Source organism: Bombina bombina, chromosome 5 (genome assembly GCF_027579735.1).
Source record: "Bombina bombina isolate aBomBom1 chromosome 5, aBomBom1.pri, whole genome shotgun sequence".
NCBI lineage: Eukaryota > Metazoa > Chordata > Amphibia > Anura > Bombinatoridae > Bombina > Bombina bombina.
Genome location: NC_069503.1, coordinates 1,006,119,895 through 1,006,142,861, shown reverse-complemented (window position 1 = coordinate 1,006,142,861; position 22,967 = coordinate 1,006,119,895). Strand labels below are relative to the sequence as shown.

Below are 22,967 nucleotides of genomic sequence, written 5' to 3'. Positions count from 1 at the left end.
ACATTTTTCTCACTCATTTTTTACAACATGTAAAATCTTCACTTCAAACATGTAATATTGTACTCTTGTACTCTTATTCAGTTAATAATTGTGATGTATCTTTATTTTGTTTAAAATGTTTCAAAGTCAGGCTTTAATTGCTTATTTTCCTGTGTTTTAACAAGAAGGCACTACATTATTTTGCAATTCCTGGTTATACCCTAATAAAAGCCTCTTATCTTATATCCTCTGCTATGACCTATTAGAAACAGATATAAATGAGCTACTATAATGATAAAAACAACCACTGTGTAGAATGTTGTACGGTTAGGCTTGTGAAATCTGGAGCAGACATTTAATCTGGAAAAAAGCAAATATATATTTTAAATTATAATAATGGGGCAAAATATTTTTTTTAAAAAAAGGAGGCATTTATTTTTGTGACATATTATGTTGTTTTCAATCAGATGACCATTTTCAGCATCATGTTCAAATTCTGGCCTGCTTTTACTGAGTTCCGCAGCAACTTAGCAGATGAGAAGATTATGCCTCTTCTGGAGAGGAAAAAGGCAAAGAAGTTAGAGCAGCTAAAAAGAAAAATGAGAGACGAGGAAAAGCTTGCCAAGGTCAGGATCATTTACTAAAGCTCATTATTGCTCTCTGTGTCTTAGCACTTTATAATGTACGTCAGACAATACCAGGCTCAGACAATATATCAGCAGTGTTTAAAGAATAAAGTATCCTTAATGTGCAAGTAAAACTGACCTAACTGAGAAGGGACAGTGTGTAAAATTGCTTAAACATTGTTTCTAGGAAAACACTTACATTTGTACGTATTTTATTAGAAGTTATGTCTAAAGTATTGTGTAAGAAATTCAGCAGTTACAGGAATACAATAACACAATACTACAATTTGTTTAACAGACGGGAGAGTCAAAATTATATTTTAAAGGGACATAAGCCCAAAACATTTCTTTCTTGATTCGGATAGAGTGTACAATTGCAAACAACTTTTCAAATTGCTTCTATTATCTAATTTGCTTCCCTCTCTTTGTATGCTTTGTTGAAAATTATACCTATGTAGGCTCAGGACCGGCAATGCACTACTGGGAGCTAGCCGCTGATTGGTGGTTACACTTATATGATTGTAGTCATTGGCTCATCTGATGTGTTCAGCTAGCTCCCAGTATTGCATTGCTGCTCTGTTTGCAGGGTTAAACACTTGGGGGTGGATCACAATCTAATGGCTGAGGCCCTTTTTGTTGCTCGAAAAGACCATCATGGCATTCAATTGTTTGCATTTTTATGTCCTGTTAAAGGTACAGTATACACTCATTTTCATATAACTGCATGTAATAGACACTACTATAAAGAATAAGATGCACAGATACTGATATAAAAATCCAGTATAAAACTGTTTAAAAACTTACGTAGAAGCTCTGTTTAGCTCTGTTGAAAAGGTAGCCGGAAAGCCCACTGCAAGTGGGAAATAAGACACTTCCCCCCTCCCCCTTCTTTTGCATATGAAAAGACCCTTTACACAAACAGGAGCAAGCTGGAGAAGGTAACTGACGGTATTCTCAAAAAACTTTGGGGCTTGGTTAGGAGTCTGAAAATCAGGGCAATGTTATTTAAAAATAAGCAAAACTATACATTTTTAAAAAAGAAAAAACTTTATGGGCTATATAAATAGATCATCTACAAAACATTTATGCAAAGAAAAAATGAGTGTATAATGTCCCTTTAAGTCCTGTATGGGAGCTACTATCTGTAGTGTTCAAGGATACAAGAGGTCTAATTGCTAAGAAAAAAAACAGAGAAGGATGTCAGTGCACATTCTCTTTGTAAACTTGCAAATGGGTTTGTAGATAAAAAGTAAATTCTGAAAGGTTATGTAAAGTACAAGAAATATCCTATAGGTTTCATTGTGAAGAGTTAAAGGGATATTAAACTCATTTTTGTTCTTGAATGATTCAGATAGAGCATGCAATCTTGGTATCTTTGTTTTAAAAGCAGGACTGTAAGCTGCTGTGTAGCGCTTGCTGATTGGTGGCTAAATGTAGCTACAAATCATCAAGTGATATCCAGGGTTCTGAACAAAAAATGGGCAGGCTCCTAAGCTTACATTCCTGCTTTTTCAAATGAAGATAACAAGAGAATGAAGAAAAAATGATAATAGGAGTAAATTAGAAAGTTGCTTAAAATTGTCTGCTCTATCTGAATCATGAAATAAAATTTTTTGGGTATCATATCCCTTTTATGAGAGAGGATGAGAGGGTTAGGTCTTGAGCAGAGCAGTGTAGATGCGCCAAGTTGAGTCATTTCTGAGGGACAGACAGTACGTTAAATTACTTTTTTTGTCATTGTTAATTAAGCTATTTTAAAATGAATTACGTTTGTTTTTAAATCAAAGTTCCTTTTTTGAATAAAACTACTTTTTGTTTCTATGTTTGTGGGACATGACCCTATTTATTTAAAGGGACAGTCTACTATAAATTCAACTTTCATTATTCAGATAGGACTTTTAATTTTAATCAACTTTCCAATTTACTTTTATCATTAAATTTTCTTTTTTCTCTCGGTATTCTTAGTTTAAACTAAACCTAGGTAGGCTCATATGCTAATTTCTAAGCCTTTGAGGGCTGCCTCTTATCACATGCTTTTTAAATCTCTTTTCAATACAAAGAGACAGAAAGTACACGTGTGCTATATAGATAACACTGTATTCAGGCACAGGGGGTTATTTAAGATTTAGCACAAAACAATGCTAAATTTAAGACAATAGATAATAAACAGCCACAGTCATGTGATCAGGGGGCTGGAAGAAGGTTCCTAGATACAAGGTAATCACAGAGGTAAAAAGTATATTAATATAACTGTGTTGGTTGTGCAAAACTGGGGAATGGGTAATAAAGGGATTATCTATCTTTTAAAGCAATAACAATTATATGGTAGACTGTCCCTTTAAGGACATGGGCTTTATCCTTATTGTCAGTTGTGCACAAACATCTATTTATTTTTACTTTCAGTATTAATATTCCATGAAAATGTTTTAATATGTTTACTACATCATCTACATTTAGAGCCAGATTACAAGTGGAGCTGTATTTAAAGGGACACTAAACCCAATTTTTTTCTTTCATGATTCAGATAAAGCATGCAAATTTAAGCAACTTTCTAATTTACTCCTATTATCAATTTTTCTTTGTTCTCTTGCTATCTTTATTTAAAAAGCAGGAATATAAAGCATAGGAGCTGGCCCACTTTTAGTGGCCCATAGGCAAGCACAGAACTTAAAATATCCTTGTCAACAAATAAATTATTATTTGATTCTTGAAATATATAGAAATTTACAGAATTATCTTTAATCTCCTCTCCTGATATTTGTTATTCAATATGCTTATAGCAACGACTAGAAGATGGTAAAAGAAAGGAGAGTTTATTCAACCTCTATGGAGACATTGAAAATGAAAGCACTTATAGCGGAGAAATATTTCCTGGTACCCGAGGTGATAAAACGTTCTCTAGCACTCGAGAGGATGAAAAATTAAATGGTACTCGAGGTGAGGGAATGTATCCAGATAATCGCAGCGAGGAAATGTATTCAGCCCGTGATGGATATGGACGTAGAAGAAATGTAAGTATTATTGTGCATTTGAATCCCTCATTGCATCATCTTGTTTTCTTATATCAATTTAAATTTGGGCATTTTTTCCATGACGGTTTTAGTTATCGTATCCTCCTCCTGCCTAATCTACTTCTCTAGTATCTGTCTAATATTTGTAACACAGTCTGTGATGAAACAATGAGAGATGGGACCTGATTCTATAAAGCTCTCTGGGCTGGTGAAATTCTTTAAGAATACGCGCCACTACTTCTATTTCTTTAAATCCACTTTTTACTCAGAAAACCGGGTATCTCACTAAGGTGTGTATACTGCATTTTTGTGTGGGAAGGAGATGCACACATTAGAAAAGTGCACAATGAAAATTGTAATTTAATAATAATACAAAACAAATATCTGAACCATTCACACAAAAATACTTAGGAAAATATTGTATTGTTAAGGTGTATGAAAAACTGTAACGAAATTGGTCGCCAACAATCATATTTTATCAAAAGCGTAAAATTTAAACGTAAATTACACAGGAATTTATGCACAGCATAAATCTTAATTTAAGTACACTGGAAGTGCAAAAACACATAGAAATGTGTACTTATAAATACAAAATACAAAGCATAATGGATGTTTTTTTAATAAAATGGGCTGAACATGGGAATTTCATGGGCGTATATGAAATTTGTTCTAAAATCACAGCGTAATTCTCTAAATTCCCCTAAAGATCTCACTGTTTTTTCTTGCAAATTAAAAAGAGGCAAGCTTTTATCAAAATACTCAAAACACTAATTACAGGTAGCCCTCAGTTTACGCCGGGGTTAGGTTCCAGAAGGAATGGTTGTAAATCGAAACCGTTGTATATTGAAACCCAGTTTATAATGTAAGTCAATGGGAAGTGAGGGAGATAGGTTCCAGGCCCCTCTCAAAGTTGTCATAAGTAACACCTAATACATTATTTTTAAAGCTTTGAAATGAAGAATTTAAATGCTAAACAGCATTATAAATCTAATAAAATAATCACACAACACAGAATATATAATTAAACTAAGTTAAATGAACAAAAACATTTGCTACACAGCATTATAAACCTAATAAAATAATCACACAACACAGACTTCACTTGCATTTTTCTGCAAACAGTTCTTTCTATGCATTCCAATCTGGACTGATTTATAGACAGGAAGATCTTGTTCCTTTGAAATCTGCTCGATAGCTCAGGTCTGGTTAAACTGATTAATTTCAGCTTGGTTGGCTTTGCTGCAACACAAGCGGACAGCTCCACCTACTGGCTATTTTAATAAATGCACTGCTTCTCAATGCTTTTCAATAGCAGTCACATGACTGGAAAAAAAGGTTGTTATTCTGAAATGGTGTAAATTGAACCGTTGTAAAACGAGGGCCACCTGTACTCTGAAAGGAAAACCTACACATACAAAAATAACGTGATTTTAAGGTACAGTGCACTAAAAATAGCTGAATTTGATTTGTATTAGGCACAAAATTAAAGTTTAAACACACCAGGTTCTCCCTGTCTACTTCATTCTTCATTATGAACTTTTACATAGCAGGGAGCTCTCATTATTTCTATGGGTGACAGCTCACCACTCCCAGGGACAGCCCCTATTTTATAGAATTCCATGAGGGCTGCCCCAGCAAGTGTTGGACTGGAAAACTACTCTAGGCTGGCAAATGTTTTAGAATCAGGCCATAAATCTTATCTGACACTTTAGAGCAGTGGTCTCAAAGTACCGACCGTGGGGCCATATACAAGATAATTTAATCTGGCCCTCTCTTGTTTATTAGGTAAATTATTAATTTGTCCCCATCAGCTTTTTTTTAGGGGTTCTAATAGGTGTAACAACTTAATGTTCTATATAAGCACTCACAAAATAAATATAAACACAGTGTAGACCCTCTTTATGCACTGCTTAGATAAGTATTACTTTGTATATATTTTATTTAGATACGTCTTTCAATAACAAGAAATTAAATAAGTATGGTTACAGGGTGTCCGGTTCATACATAAAAAGCATTGTCCACTTCACATTTTAACGTATACACCTGTATAGTATTTTTACAAGTGTAGTGATATAACTTATAGTTCTTTTGCTATGAAAGAAGATAAGAGATTAGTAATACATTAAACAAATAATAAAGAAATAAAAATAAAAAATAATAAAAAAAACAAGAAGAAAACCCTGATTTATCGGGGGGGGGGGACAATCGCCTGCCAAGCATTTCTCAGAGGATAGTTAAGCTGGTTGCCTTGTGATTCGTTATCAATGGAAACTTTTGTCTCCAAGCTGTCGTGGACGCCAATAACCGGGTGTGCAAAGGGGTTCAAGCCCGAGGTGAAGGGTGCAGAGGGTGTTGTATATTTGAAAAAGTCATGAAGGAGGGGGTCTGAGGGAGTCTCTGTATTTCATTGTTAGCCTGTTATTGAGGGATCTTTTTATATATTAAGTCTGATGTGCAGCTCTGGTGGTGTCCTCAAGTGAGGGTGCGGAGTTGGCTTCAGCCAATGCATATTCCCAAAGGAACCTAACATCTGCAAGGAAATTTAATTTCTTCCTCCTCAGGTATCCATACTCCTCTAATCCTTTCCAGTTTAAGGCTATTAACGCTTTGGCTCCTGTCAGACCCACTTGTAATAACATAAGCCTAAGCGCGCAAGGGAATTTTGGTAGGTCATTCAATAGTGCGATGTTGGGGGTCAATGAGAAATCAGTTGTCAGTATCTGCTGGAAGAATTTTTCTATCCCGACCCACAAAGGTCTGATCCTTTCATATTTCCACCACATATGGAGGTAACTTCCCCTATCATTACAGCCCCTCCAACATATGTCGCTGGCGCCTGGGTATATGGACTGTAGCCTGGAAGGAGTAAGGTACCAGCGCATCATGACCTTAAAGTTCAGTTCTAATGACTGAGGTGATTTTGAAGCTTTTTAGTGTGTTTAAATATTCTCATCCAGTCCTCTCTTGTCATGTTAAGTTCTAGATCGTCCTGCCATTTTAAGGCGTAAGTGGGTAAGTTTAGAGCATGTTCTGTTTGTAAGAGTTTCTTTGCAATTGGAAAGGGTGTGTTTCATGCCCTCTGTTTTGGAGCATAAGTTCTGAAAGGGTGTTAGTTCTCAAAGAACCGCTCGGCCACGCTACCTCGCACACTATGGGCACTTTGAAAATTCTGCACTCCACATCTACAGAAAAAAAAGATTGACTGGAGTATCTACCGTCTGGTGTGTAACTTGCCATTGTGTATGAAAGTCTTGAGGGGTGTGGAGTATCCCCACTCTGTCAATCTCTGTTGCCCCCTATCCAGTCCCCCCACCAACTCTGCATTCATTGGGATAGGAAATAAGGGAGAACGTGTTCCAGATATTTTTTTCTTTCGTGTGATAATACTATCCCATGTATCAAAGGTGCATTTGTGGATAGCCAAGTCTGAACATTGAGGGGGTCTGAGGTCTCTAGGTACCCAACATAGTGCTCCTACTTCCGGGACTCTCAATATTTGGGAATCTATAGATACCCATGCTTTAGTGTCTCTGGATCTATGCCAATCTAGGATTAGCTGTAAGGTTATCGCGTCATGGTAGTCTGCTATACATGGTAGTCCTAGTCCGCCGTGTCCTAGTGCTCTGTACATGTCATTTCTGCCTACTCTGCGTTTACTCTTCCCCCATATAAAGGAATTGACGTGCTTCTGCAGTTGGAAATATACCATTTGGAGGTGGGAATGGGGAGGGCTTGGTAGAGATATAAAATCCAAGGTAGAGTCGTCATCTTGATACACTGCGTGCGCCCCCACCATGTGATTGGTTTTGCAGCCCAGGTGTGTAGATAATGTTGGATGTTGTGTGAGAGTGTGAGATAGTTATCATCAAACAGTTGGGAGGTGGTGGGAGAGAGTTGAATAACCAGGTATTTAAGTGACTTCTTTTGTAATCTTAAGGGACAAATGAGTGCTATTGATTGGAACGCGTGTGGGGATAGGGATATGTTTAGGATTTTTTTACTTTTGTGTGTTGACTGAAAAGCTAGAGAATTTCCCAAAAGTTTCAATGTCTCTAAGGATTACCGAGTGGAGCGTTGAGGGTCTGTGATTGTGAATAACACGTCTGCGTATGCTATTTTAAAATTGTGTGGGCCTATTTTGATACCCAGAATCCCCTGGTTCTGCCGAATATACGCAGCAAAGACCTCCATGGAGAGGATAAACAGAATTGGGGACAGAGGGCATCCCTGTTTTGTCCCATTCTTTTTGTTGAAGGGTTTGGATAGCATACCGTTTGCCTTCACCTTGGCGGTGGGATGGGTATATAGGCTGAAGATACGGGCAATCATCTTTGGGCCAAGACCTAAGGCTACTAGGGTTTCTTTTAATAATGTCCAATTGATTCGATCGAACGCCTTCTCATAAATATTACTTTTTATTTAGTTCCAGAATGATCACTTCACTTGGCACTCATAAGATAAATATACACAACTGTGTTTGTCTATTCTGGACTACAACTCCCCCCATGCACTATTACTTGAGTAAATGTCACTTCCAGTTTCTAGTATATCCAGTTCCAGAGCACTCACTCTGTTCAAATGGCCCCCATGGGAGAAGAACACTTGGCCAGTGAACCCCGGATACAATGAGCTCGATACCCCTGCTTTAGAGCATCCTTCCTAGACATAAACCATGTTGGCTTATGAATAGATACATTCATGAATGTTATAAAAATAGTAAGGATTATGGCTTTAAATTATATAATTAAACACATTTAGTAAATTCAGCAGAACAATGTAAATGAACACACCGTGAAAACCAAGATATGAAGCTGTTAATGTGAGAAAACAATTTGAGAGGTATCATTCCATTAACCCAGATGAGCAATTATATAGTTGGATTTTGTGTAATAACATTTATTACTGCCAATATTAGCCAACAAGTCAATTTGATATGAGCAATGCAAACGTTTCATTGGAAACACAGGATCCCACAGATCGCTCTACAGGTGAAGAAGAATATGAACCAAACATAATTATGACACACTCAAAATGTCATCACATATTGTATTCTGTCATACAATTCTGTCACTATTTTGTACTATCAGCTGCAATAGAAGTTAATAGCTTTACGTAGGACAGGGTTGCTTCCACAGTGCTTGAGCCACTTAACTTTTGAGTAGCTTTAGTCACTGCTCTTAATAGTGACAGGGCAGTCATTGTGCTGAGGCTTTGCTGCAACCAATAGTGGTTTGTATAGGAACAAGCCTATAGCCTTTGTTTTTCAATTTAGGGAACAGAATTATCTATCCACTGTACAATAATTTTCCATAAAGAAGAGCAATATGTATTACTAACACTACAGTGGGTGTTGCCACTTTCTTCCAAATCTTTCCAAGACTGATACATAGGTATAAAGGCCCAATGAAACACTAGTAAAATAGATTTAGGGCTAGATTACAAGTGGAGCACTAAATATCGCTTGCGTGCAAGCGATATTGGCACTCCATTGAGTAATACCAGGGCACGCTAATGTGCACTGGTATTACTAGTTAAGCGCAATGTGAACGCGAGCTTGTGTTTGCATTGCTAGAAAGCATTGTGCTCTTGAGAGCTTTAACGAGGCTCCAATGGTCAGAGACAGCATCAGAACATAAGCAAAGCAAAGGAGTTAAGTCACGAAGTGATGACAGCAAATATAAATATATATGTATATAATTATATACATATATATATATTTATGTGTTAATATGTTTATATACACATAAATATATACAGTATGTATTAAGCATATACATATATATTTACAGGAAACACACAGTTCCCATAGACTGCAATGTAAAGGCACATTTCCACTTCCGCCAACTGCCTAGTGCAGTTATTTTATTAAAAAATAAAAATGATACCATTTTTATTTTTTAATAGAATACACTACACTGTATTTTGGGGGCATTTGGAGCATATTTATAAAATTAACCAGAGATCTGATCTCTGGTTAATTTTATAAGCGCTAATTGCTACCACAAGATCGCAGTAGCAATAACCAGCCAGTTTTAATGGCTGGTTATTTATAGCGTGCCCGCAAACGGGCAAATTTGCCAGTTTGCGGGCGTGTGATAAATTAGCACTCCACTTGTAATGAAGCCCTTAGCATTTTACTAGTGTTTCAGGACTCTTTGGGCCTTTCATAATTCCAATGATATATGGGCTTCTTTTACCGAAACTTCAGATAATGAGTTGGGTATCTATAATTTCTGTAAGATTTTTTAGTTTGTTTCTAAACACACTGCTGTTTGCGCCTATTTGGTTAGCTACTATTTAAATGGCAAGTCCACTAAACCATCACCATCAAATCATATATATATCCAGTCTGTATCAGAATCAATCTCACTAAACTAATAAAAGAGATTAGAAAGAAAAATAATAATATAATGATCCTTATTTAAAATATATAGATACCAGCTGATAAAAATATAATAGTAATAATAGTAAAATAATTACAATAATTACTTAATCTGATGCAGTTAACATAAATATGCTTATGTAGCTAGAAGGGTTAACACACTTGCTGCACAGGTTCACATTTGTATTTGTGCCTTTTCATGAGTGCCGTACTTCCTTTATACACTAATCCTTCCGTTGATGTACTTATAATAACTCACATGAATGTGGATGGTCTTTGTCCTTCGTTATGCTGCCATTGTGTATAATGTGGATGAGCACCATATGAAGTTTCTTCCAATCAAGCCGGTCAGCTTTCTGGTGTAACTTCACGGTTCCCAGATCACTTTTCATGGCCTCCCGTTGTGGCTATGGTGGCCTCTGCTGGACCACATAGGAACGTTCCACTAGACATCTTAATTGGAAACACATTAGATTAGGGTTGTCACTAAACTGGTATTTTACTAACATGGAAAGTATTTCTAAGGTTCAGGTGATGTAGAAAATATAGAATAAATTAAGAATTAACGGCCAGATTACGAGTCTTGCATTATGAGGGGTGCGGTGCTAACGTGCAGTTTTTTCTCACCGCTCACTTACCTACAGCGCTGGTATTACAGGTTTTTATAAACCCGGAGTTAAAAGGCAAGAAGTGAGCGTAGAGCAAAATTGTGCTCCATACTGCACTCCAATACCAGCGCTGCTTAAGTGAGTGGTGAGCTGGTTATTCATGCTCATGCATGATTTCCCCATAGACATCAATGGGGAGAGCCAGCTGAGAAAAAGTCTAACACCTGCAAAAAAGCAGCGTAAATGTCAGTAACGCAGCCCCATTGATTCCTTTGGGGAAACTAAAGTTATGTTTACACCTAACACCCTAACATGAACCTCGAGTCTAAACACCCCTAATGTTACACTTATTAAAGCCTAATCTGCTGCCCCCAACATCGCCGACACCTACATTATATTTATTAACCCCTAATCTCCCTCCCACAATGTTGCCGCAACCTGCCTACATTTATTAACCCCTAATCTGCCACCCCCAGCGTCGCCACCACTATTCTAAATTTATTAACCCCTAAACCTAAGTCTAACCATAACACCCACTAACTTAAATATAATTTTAAAAAATCTAAATACAAATTCCTATTTAAAACTAAATACCTATAAAATAAACCCTAAGCTAGCTACAATATAACTAATAGTTACATTGTAGCTAGCTTAGGGTTTATTTTTATTTCACAGGCAAGTTTGTATTTATTTTAACTAGGTAGACTAGTTACTAAATAGTTATGAACTATTTAATAACTACCTAGCTAAAATAAATACAAATTGACCTGTAAAATAAAACCTAACCTAAGTTACAATAACACCTAACACTACACTACAATTAAATCAATTCCCTACATTAAATACAATTAAATAAATTAAATAAAATTAGCTAAATTACCAAAAAAACAAACACTAAATTACAGAAAATAAAAAACAAATTACAAGATCTTTAAACTAATTACACCTAATCTAATAGCCCTATCAAAATAAAAAAAGCCCACCCAAAATAAAAATAAAAACCCTAGCCTAAACTAAACTACCAATAGCCTTAAAAGGGCCTTTTTGCGGGGGGGGGGGGGCATTGCCCCAAAGAAATCAGCTCTTTTACCTGTAAAAAAAAATACAAACAACCCCCCAACAGTAAAACCCACCACCCACACAACCAACCCCCCCAAATAAGAGCCTAACTAAAAAAACCTAAGCTCCCCATTGCCCTGAAAGGGGCATTTGTATGGGCATTGCCCAAAGCCCTAACCTAAAAAATAAACCCACCCAATACACCCTTAAAAAATCCTAACACTAACCCCCCGGAGATTCACTTACCGGTAGAAGTCTTCATCCAAGCGGCAAGATGTCCTCAACGAAGCCGGCAGAAGTGGTCCTCCAGACGGGCAGAAGTGGTCCTCCAGATGGGCAGAAGTCTTCATCCAGATGGCATCTTCTATCTTCATCCTTCCGACGCGAACAGCGGCTCCATCTTCAAGACATCCGGCGCGGAGCATCCTCTTCAATCGACGGCTTCTTCGGAATGAATGTTCTTTAAGTGATGTCATCCAAGATGGCGTCCCTTAGATTCCGATTGGCTGATAGAATTCTATCAGCCAATCGGAATTAAGGTAGAAAAAATCCTATTGGCTGATGCAATCAGCCAATAGGATTGGGCTGGCATTCTATTGGCTAATAGAATGTGACCTCAATCCTATTGGCTGGTTGGATCAGCCAATAGGATTGAAGTTCATTCCTATTGGCTGATTGCATCAGCCAATAGGATTTTTTCTACCTTAATTCCGATTGGCTGATAGAATTCTATTTTACATTTATTCCGAAGAAGCCGTCGATTGAAGAGGATGCTCCGTGCCGGATGTCTTGAAGATGGAGCCGCTCCGCGTCGGAAGGATGAAGATAGCAGATGCCCTCTGGATGAAGACTTCTGCTCGTCTGGAGGACCATTTCTGCCAGTCTGGAGGACCACTTCTGCCGGCTTCATTGAGGACATCTTGACGCTTGGATGAAGACTTCTCTCGGTAAGTGAATCTTCGGGGGTTAGTGTTAGGATTTTTTAAGGGTGTATTGGGCGGGTTTATTTTTTAGGTTAGGGTTTTGGGCAGCAATAGAGCTAAATGCCCTTTTAAGGGCAATGCCCATCCAAATGCCCTTTTTATTTTGGGTGGGCTTTTTTTATTTTGATAGGGCTATTAGATTAGGTGTAATTAGTTTAAAGATCTTGTAATTTGTTTTTTATTTTCTGTAATTTAGTGTTTGTTTGTTTGTTTTTGGTAATTTAGCTAATTTTATTTAATTTATTTAATTGTATTTAATGTAGGGAATTTATTTAATTGTAGTGTAGTGTTAGGTGTTAGTGTAACTTAGGTTAGGTTTTATTTTACAGGTCAATTTGTATTTATTTTAGCTAGGTAGTTATTAAATAGTTCATAACTATTTAGTAACTATTCTACCTAGTTAAAATAAATACAAACTTGCCTGTGAAATAAAAATAAACCCTAAGCTAGCTACAATGTAACTATTAGTTATATTGTATCTAGCTTAGGGTTTATTTTATTGGTATTTAGTTTTAAATAGGAATAATTTAGATAATGATAGTAATTTGTATTTAGATTTATTTAAATTATATTTAAGTTAGGGGGTGTTAGGGTTAGGGTTAGATTTAGGGGTTCGTAAATTTAGAATAGTGGCAGCGACGTTGGGGACGGCAGATTAGGGGTTAATAAATGTAGGTAGGTGACGACGATGTTGGGGGCAGCAGATTAGGGGTTAAAAAATATAATGTAGGTGGCGGCGATGTCCGGAGCGGAAGATTAGGGGTTAATAAGTATAATGTAGGTACCGGCGATGTTGAGGGCAGCAGATTAGGGGTTAATAATATTTCACTAGTGTATGCGAGGCGGGAGTGCGGCGGTTTAGGGGTTAATATGTTTATTATAGTGGCGGCGATGTCCGGAGTGGCAGATTAGGAGTTAAAATTTTTATTATAGTGTTTGCGATGCAGGAGGGCCTCGGTTTAGGGGTTAACAGATAGTTTATGGGTGTTAGTGTACTTTGTAGCACTTTAGTTATGACTCATAACTACTGACGGTACAAATCTTGACGGGGTAGGGTGTACCTCTCACTTTTTTGCCTCCCAGGACCAACTCATAATACCGGCGCTATGGACGTCCCATAGAAAAAAGACTATACGCAATTTGCGTAAGTTGATATACGGTAAGGCCAAAAAAGTGTGCGGTGCCCCTATACCTGCAAGACTCGTAATAGCAGCGTGCGTAAAAAAGCAGCGTTAGGACCTGTTAACGCTGCTTTTTAAGCTTACAGCACAACTCGTAATCTAGCCGTAAGTGTGTTGGAATCTAATTATAAATAAATGACTATAGAAAATAAGTTCTAACAGATTTAGTTCCTGAGTTAATGCTGTATAGTGATTCATGCTAATGAGCATGGCCAGTATTTGTTTCCAAGGAAGGTGGCAACCTTAGAGAAAATCTTAGTCTATAATGTCCCTTTAAATATAATTCATTGTGTTTGGGGATAAGTGTTGTATTTTGTGTTGTGCTGTATTTTGTGTAGTGTAACTTGAAATTATAAACTAGGATGTGGTACTGATGTGTGGTTGTTAATTGCTAAATAATTAGTTACTGTATAGTGTTTTTCAAGCATTCCAGCACATAACTTCAAATTTGGAAACAGAATCAATGTCTTCTATACAAATACCCTTCCAACAGCATACCCCCTTCACAGAAACACCTTCAACCAATTCACACACTCATTATCTCCCTTCCACCCACTCCTTCTACTTAACTCCCCCTTCACCCAACTCATTTTTCACCTTCCGCTAAACCACTTTTTTCCCTCCTCCATGTTCATTCTACCCCCTCATCATTCTTAACTCACTTGATTCCCCTTTATATCACCATATAAAATAAAATCTTTAACCTGTGTATATATTTATAGTGCAACCACAGAGTGTGTTCATTGACACTATTTTTGTTGTTGGCTGCAGATATCTTGGACCTACTCAAAGTATGTTGAAGCTTTGGAGCAAGAAAGGATGCTCCTGAAAATTCAAGAAGACTTAGAGAAGAAGTCCAGGTCATCTTTGACATCAGGTATACATTTTTCTCACAGCTATGACAACCCTTGAAAGTAGCTCTTTACTGAATTGGAGATATGCGGCATGATCCGATATACGGTGCAGGTTTCGGCAAAAGCGTGGAAACCTGCGTCACCCGTAGTTTCACCTCGCACATCGAGCTATCACATATACGGCGCCGACAGTTGCTAAAGTGCCGTAAGTCGGACAAACTAGCGATGTCCAGAAATAAGCGTAAGTAAAAATTTCTGGAGTCGCCAGAGACTTACGGCACTTTAGAAACTGCCGCCGCCTAAAAAAACTAACAAAAAGTCTTAAATCTCCCGTAACTGTCTAACACGCCTCCCAAAAATAGCCCGACATGTATACCCCTCTATCCGCAATCCCCCCTCTCACTCCTAACAATAAATGTATTTACCCCTAAACCACCGCTCCCGGACCCCGCCGCCACCTATATTATATGTATTGCCCCCTAATCTGACCCCCCTACACCGCTGCCACCTATATTATATGTATTACCCCCTAATCTGACCCCCCTACACCGCCGCAACCTATCTTATATGTATTACCCCCTAATCTGATCCCCTTACACCGCCACCACCTATCTTACATTTATTAACCCCTAATCTGATCCCCCTACACCGCCGACACCTATCTTATATTTATTAACCCCTAATCTGATCCCCCTACACCGCCGCCACCTATCTTACATTTATTAACCCCTAATCTGATCCCCCTACACCGCCGCCACCTATTTTACGTTTATTAACCCCTAATCTGATCCCCCTACACCGCCCCCACCTATCTTACATTTATTAACCCCAAATCTGATCCCCCTACACTGCCGCCACCTATCTTACATTTATTAACCCCTAATCTGAGCCCCCCACACCGCCGCCACCTATATTAAATATATTACCCCCTAAACCTAAGTCTAACCCTAACACCCCCTAACTTAATTATTTAAATAAATCTAAATAATATTAATATTATTAACTAAATTATTCCTATTTAAAACTAAATACTTACCTATAAAATAAACCCTAAGATAGCTACAATATAATTAATAATTACATTGTAGCTATTTTAGGGTTTATATTTATTTTACAGGTAACTTTGTATTTATTTTAACTAGGTACAATAGCTATTAAATAGTTAATAACTATTTAATAGCTACCTAGTTAAAATAATGACAAAATTACATGTAAAATAAATCCTAACCTAAGTTACCATTACACCTAACACTACACTATCAATAAATTAATTAAATAAACTACAATTATCTAAAATAAAATACAATTAAATAAACTAAACTATATTACAAAAAAAAACACTACATTACAAAAAATAAAAAAAGATTACAAGAATTTTAAGCTAATTACTCCTAATCTAAGCCCCCTAATAAAATAAAAAAGCCCCCCAAAATAATAAAATTTCCCTACCCTAAACTAAATTACAAAAGTAATCAGCTCTATTACCAACCCTTAAAAGGGCCTTTTGCGGGGCATTGCCCCAAGTAATCAGCTCTTTTACCTGTAAAAAAAAGAACCCCCCCCCCATTACAACCCACCACCCACACACCCCTACTCTAAAACCCACCCGATACCCCCTTAAAAAAACCTAAGTCTAACCCCCAAGTGGTCCTTACCTGTCCTGAAGACCGGCGGAGAAGGTCCTGTTCCAGGTGGTGAAGTCTTCTTCCAAGCGGCGACCTCTTCTTCTTCCAGGAACCAGCCGGCACGGAGCGGAGGAGTTGAAGACCGATGACCGCGGAGCTGAAGACCGTCCACTCTGGAACTGAAGACCGGCGATGCTGGAACTGAAGATCGGCGACGCTTGAACTGAAGACTGCGGAGCCATGGAGCATGGAGGATCCTCTTCATATGATCTCCGCCGTATGCTGAATAGGAATTCAAGGTACGCGATTAAAAATAGCGACCCTTGAATTCCTATTGGCTGATTTGAGCCTTCAAATTCAAATCAGCCAATCGGATGAGAGCTACTGTAATTCTATTGGCTGATTTGAATAGCCAATAGAATAAGAGCTACTGACATTCTATTGGCTATTCAAATCAACCAATAGAATTACAGTAGCTCTCATCCGATTGGCTGATTTGAATTTGAAGGCTCAAATCAGCCAATAGGAATTCAAGGGACGCCATTTTTAATCGCGTAACTTAAATTCCTATTCAGTGTACGGCGGAGATCGTATGAAGAGGATCCTCCACGCTCCATGGCTCCGTGGTCTTCAGTTCCAGCGTCGCCAATCTTCAGTTCCAGCATCGCCGGTCTTCAGTTCCAGAGTGGACGGTCTGTAGTTTAATAATTGTAGTTTATTTAATTAATTTATTGATAGTGTAGTGTTAGGTGTAATGGTAACTTAGGTTAGGATTTATTTTACAGGTAATTTTGTCATTATTTTAACTAGGTAGCTATTAAATAGTTATTAACTATTTAATAGCTATTTTACCTAGTTAAAATAAATACAAAGTTACCTGTAAAATATATATAATCCCTAAAATAGCTACAATGTACTTATTAATTATATTTTAGCTATCTTAGGGTTTATTTTATAGGTAAGTATAATATTTTAGCTATCTTAGGGTTTATTTTATAGGTAACTATTTAGTTTTAAATAGGAATAATTTAGTTAATAATATTAATATTATTTAGATTTATTTAAATAATTAAGTTAGGGGGTGTTAGGGTTAGACTTAGGTTTAGGGGGTAATATATTTAATATAGGTGGTGGCGGTGCTGTAGGGGGATCAGATTAGGGGTTAATAAATGTAAAATAGGTGGCGGCGGGGTAGGGGGATCAGATTAGGGGTTAATAAATGTAAGATAGGTGGAGGCGGTGTAGGGGGATCAGATTAGGGGTTAATAAATGTAAGATAGGTGGCGGCGGTGTAGGGGGATCAAATTAGGGGTTAATAAATGTAAGATAGGTGGCGGTGGTGTAGGGGGATCAGATTAGGGGTTAATAAATGTAAGATAGGTGGCTGCGGTGTAGGGGAATCAGAATAGGGGTTAATAAATGTAAGATAGGTGGCAGCGGTGTAGGGGGATCAGATTAGGGGTTAATGAATTTAAGATAGGTGGCGGCGGTGTAGGGGGATCAGATTAGGGGTTAATGAATTTAAGATAGGTGGCGGCGGTGTAGGGGGATCAGATTAGGGGTTAATGAATTTAAGATAGGTGGCGGCGGTGTAGGGGGATCAGATTAGGGGTTAATAAATTTAAGATAGGTGGTGGCGGTGTAGGGGGATCAGATTGGGGGTAATACATATAAGATAGGTTGCAGCGGTGTAGGGGGGTCAGATTAGGGGGTAATACATATAAAATAGGTTGCGGCGGTGTAGGGGGGTCAGATTAGGGGGTAATACATATAATATAGGTGGCGGCGGTGTAGGGGGGTCAGATTAGGGGGTAATACATATAATATAGGTGGCGGCGGGGTCCGGGAGTGGCGGTTTAGGGGCTAAACACTTTATTAGGTATTGCGGTGGGGGATTGCGGTTAACAGGTAGATAGACATTGCGCATGCGTTAGGTTTTATTTTGCAGGCAGTTTAGGGAGTTACGGGGCTCCAATACTCAGCGTAAGGCTTACTACGCCTGCATTTTATGGCGAGGTGAAAATGGAGTAAGATTTCTCCATTTTCACCACTTAAGTCCTTACACTGTATATTGGATACCAAACTGCGCGGGTTTGGTATATCAGTCTATGGGGCAAAAAACTACGGGCGAAGGGTGAAATATACGAGCGTAACGTCTAGGTTACGCCGTATATGTAATACCAAACCCGCACAAAATTTGGCGTCGCCGGCTTCTGCGGGCGACGCTGCATATCGGATTGAGCCCATGAAATACTATTTGTATGCACTATGTATGCTTAGTCTCTCTCATTATCCACAAGTGAACTCAGGAAGGTGCAGATTTCTCACAGCTCTCATTATATTGTCTACACATTTTATCCTTGCAGGTTTCGATGATTTATCTCCCGAGGTTTATGCTAGGGAAATTGTCTTAAAATACAAGAACAGCTTACCAAATTTATGGACATATAGCATATATGAGACTAACAGTAAAGACACAATAAAGGGACAGTCTACACTAACATTTTTATTGTTTACTACCGATTCCTCAGCTTTGCACAACCAACATTCTTATATTAATATACTTTATAACATTTAAACCTCTAAATTTCTGAGTGTTTCTAAGCCACTATAGACAGTCTGTTATCAAATGCTTTTTTATTTGCTTTTCACAACAGGAGACTGCTAGTTCATGTGGGCCATATAGATAACATTGTGTTCACGCCCGAGGAATTAGCACAACACAGTACTAAATCAAGTCAATTTATAATTAATTCATAAAAAGTCATGTGATCAGGGGTCTGTCAGAAGATATTAGTGGGTGTGGGGTGTTAAGCAGTGCGCTGGTAATAAAGGTAGATACCAAGCACCCAAAAAATAAGAAAGATCCTTCCGTCTTTCAAAAAACGATAGATAAGTGAATAGGGGTGTTAGGTGCGCTATATAATAGCTGAAGGTATATAAAAAATTAAATGATATTTATCAGTGTTGAATATGTGAATATATAAAATAAATAGGTGATTATAAAGTGAAATGGATTAATTATTTCCACAATGATTTAAACTATCTAGTGTACAAATCTATATAACTATATTAACCAACACTCTGGAAAGATACACAGACAAGAATTTTTTAGATAATTACTGTGAGTAGCAATATATTTATAAAATAAAATAGAATATAAAATACATGTTACAATAAAAACATCAAAATTTGAGGGACGTCTCCCCTATATGAAATATAGAAAATATAAAAACAATGATAATTTGGTACTTTAGATAGTGTTAACCTATGCTGCCCCAATATATAGAGAGTTAGGCATAAATGTCCATATCTTTGAACGTTCAAATGGTATTTGTATACCCAGCTGTATAAAGATAGATAATGGCAATTCAGATGTACACGAGCGTTATGGCCGATTATGTTTATAGAGAGTTATTTCTCAATTTATATTCTCTTCGGGTAAAACAGGTTACTGTACAATACTGTCCCAAATAAAATCGAGTACCTGTTCTTTAGACCCGTCTAGCAGCGTCCGATTCCCCTTCTCACCTGTGACTGATCAGCGCCGCATGTGTCTTGGCGTCTGACGTCACACTTGGTTTCTCGGTGGGATTGGCTGGAAATGTTTGGGAAATAAACAATTTCTTGCAGAAGATGGAGTGGATTCTTTTTATGAATGAGAATATAGTGGAAAAATCCTGCACTTAGTGCTTATGCACGCAGGGTTTTACAGTTCAAATAAAGGTATAATGAGCAACCCGGGTTGTTACAGTATTAAAACTGAATTTTTACGATATCCAAAGAAAAGTCTCTTTGTGTATTTATTTTCACACAATTGCAGGGTCAACAGTCACAAGGTCGACGCGTTTCGCTCAGAAGAGCTTTATCAAGATCCTGCTGACTGTTGTATCAGTATATTTAAAGGCATCAGATTTTTCTGATTGGTCTTCCAATAATTGGATTCATTTAAGGTGGAATTCTTTATTATCCATCTTGCTCATGTGTATCAACAGAGATTTAAGAAGGAAATTTCATATGGGGCAGCTTTCTATGTATTAAACAGTTATAATTTTGTAATAAAAACATGAATAAAGAATAGTTAGTTCTATTATAGATAGATGTTTTGTAGATATTATTGTGTGGCTTTATTCAAGGAGAAAAGGTGACAGGTCCATCTCAGAGTTAAGCCCATTCGGATATAGGGTGTTATATTTATAAATTAGTTCAGCTTCTTTAATTAGTAATTTTTTCTCTATATCTCCGCCCCTCCAGTTGTTTTTTACTTTTTGTATTCCCCAATAGGATAGCTCTTTGGTGTTCCCATTATGGACAGTTTTGAAGTGTTTATATAGATGTGTATCTACAGAGCCTCGTTCTATCTGGCAAAGGTGCTCCCTTATTCTGTCTCTTACCATTCTTTTGGTCTCTCCAAAATAGAAGAGATTACAAGAGCATTTGAGAATATAGATTATGTTCTTATTAGTGCATCTTATTATATCCTTAATATTAATCAATTTATCAAAACCATCTATTTGTAGATTTTTTATCTTTTTGCTATGTGTGCAGGCTTTGCAGGTATAGCATGGGAAAAAAACACTGATATTATTACCTGTCAGATCTTTCTGTCTTTTCGGATTTTGTTTAGATTTTTTTAATTCACTGGGAGCTAGTATTGATTTTAAATTTGTTGCTCTTTTAAAGACAAATTTAGGTTGTTCCATAATCGTTTTCCCCAAAATGGTATCCTCCCTTATAAGGTGCCAGTGTTTTCTTATGATGCCTTTAATTATATTGTAATCGGCATGATAATTAGTGATAAATGGAATATCAATTAGATTTTTACTTTCTTTTTCTTTTCCTTTCTCTTTATAAGTTAAAAGGGACTCTCTATTAGTATTCTTGGCCCTATCGGTTGCTTTATCGGTAATTAGTTTATTATATCCTCTTGCATGAAATCTTTCTGCTAGGATTTCTGATTGTTGTTCGAAATCTATGGATCTTGAGCAATTTTTTCTGATACGTAGGTATTGACCTGTGGGAATATTGAGTTTCCAGGTGTTTAAATGGCAACTTTTTGAGTGTATATAGTTACTACTATCGACCTTTTTAAAGTGGGTCTTCATTTCAAGTTCTTTATTCATGATCATTATCTCTAGGTCTAGAAAGACAATCTTATCTTTACTGTAGTTAGTAGTGAATTTTAGACCCCAGGTGTTAAGGTTCATTTTATCAAACATAGATTTAAGATCTTGTTCAGTACCTCTCCATATTATTAAGAGATCATCAATGTATCTCTTGTAGAGCACAAGGTTTGCACCATAGCTGCTGGAGCCAAAAAAATCATCTTCCCATGCTCCCATAAATAAATTGGCATAGCTAGGTGCAAACCTTGTGCCCATTGCTGTACCTTCAGTCTGTAAATAAAACTTTCCATCAAATGAGAAATAGTTGTTTTCTAATATATATGTTATGCTTTTCAGAATAAATGCTCTATGTTGATCTGACATATTTATATCCTTTTTGAGAAAAAAATCCACTGATTTTATACCTTTAGAGTGGTTGATAACCGTGTATAATGATGTAACATCACATGTTACTAAGAACATGTCCTCTTTCCACTGTACTGTCTTTAGGGTGTTAAGGACTTGTGTGGAGTCCTTAAGGTAAGATTTTAGGTTCTTAACATGCTTTTGTAGATAGTTATCTACATATCTATATAAATTTGCAGATAGAGAATTAATTCCAGAAATGATTGGTCTCCCTGGGGGGTTGACCAAACATTTATGGACCTTGGGAAGATAATAAAAGATGGGAATCACAGGAAATTTTGATGTTAAGAAGCCAAATTCTTTCTCATTTAATATTCCTGATTTTTTCCCATCTGTCAGAATCCTATCAAGTCTTCTTTTAAATAAATCTGTAGGATCAGAATCTAATGTTTTATATGTTTTTTTATCTCCAAGTAATCTGTGTGCCTCTTTAAGGTAATTGCTGGTATCTAAAAGGACAATCCCACCTCCCTTGTCCGCTGGCTTTATGGTTATTTCTGCATTTTTTTGGAGATTCTCAATGATAGACTTTTCTCTAATACTCATATTAAACTTTTTTATTTTTGGAAGGGAACATTTTTGTATATCATTACAGACCAATTTTTCGAAAGTTTCCAAAATATTTCCTTTAGCAAAAACAGGATTAAATTTAGATTTGTCCTTGAAATTAGTGTGTTGGATATTATCTAAGTCTTGTAATTTTGTATTTAATTGTCTTTCAACAGGGTTTTTAAGAAAGAATCTTTTAATTGTAAGATTTCTTACAAATTTTTTAACATGAATGTTTGTATGGAATTTACTTAATCTCGCTGTGGGGGCAAATGAAAGGCCTAATTTTAGGATTTTTTCTTCTTCCTTTTTTAAGGTGTAACTACTGAGGTTAAAAATTCCTTGATGTTCTTTTTCTACCTCCATCTTTTTGCCTCGTTTAAGTAATCCTCTCCCTCTCTTTCCTCTAGACTTCTTTTCTTTCTTAAATTGGAATCTTGCTCTTTTTCTTTCAGATTTTTTGATGTGCCCTCAGGGCCGCCATCAGGGGGTGACAGGGGTGACTCCTGTCAGGGGCCCAATGGGCCAGGGGGGCCCCATGAGGCAAGAACTAAAAAAAAAAAAAAAATTTTTTTTTTT

General features: G+C 37.0%; 1 protein-coding gene across 1 annotated transcript in view; it reads left to right on the top strand.

Moving 5' to 3' along the window:
* Positions 1-22,967, top strand: part of RGS22 (regulator of G protein signaling 22) — a 354,545-nt gene that overhangs the window by 225,568 nt on the left and 106,010 nt on the right. The window contains exons 22-25 of the mRNA XM_053715916.1: positions 447-605; positions 3,386-3,479; positions 3,543-3,616; positions 14,601-14,706. Coding sequence (XP_053571891.1) covers positions 447-605; positions 3,386-3,479; positions 3,543-3,616; positions 14,601-14,706 — 433 coding nt within the window. The remainder of the gene's footprint in view (positions 1-446; positions 606-3,385; positions 3,480-3,542; positions 3,617-14,600; positions 14,707-22,967) is intronic.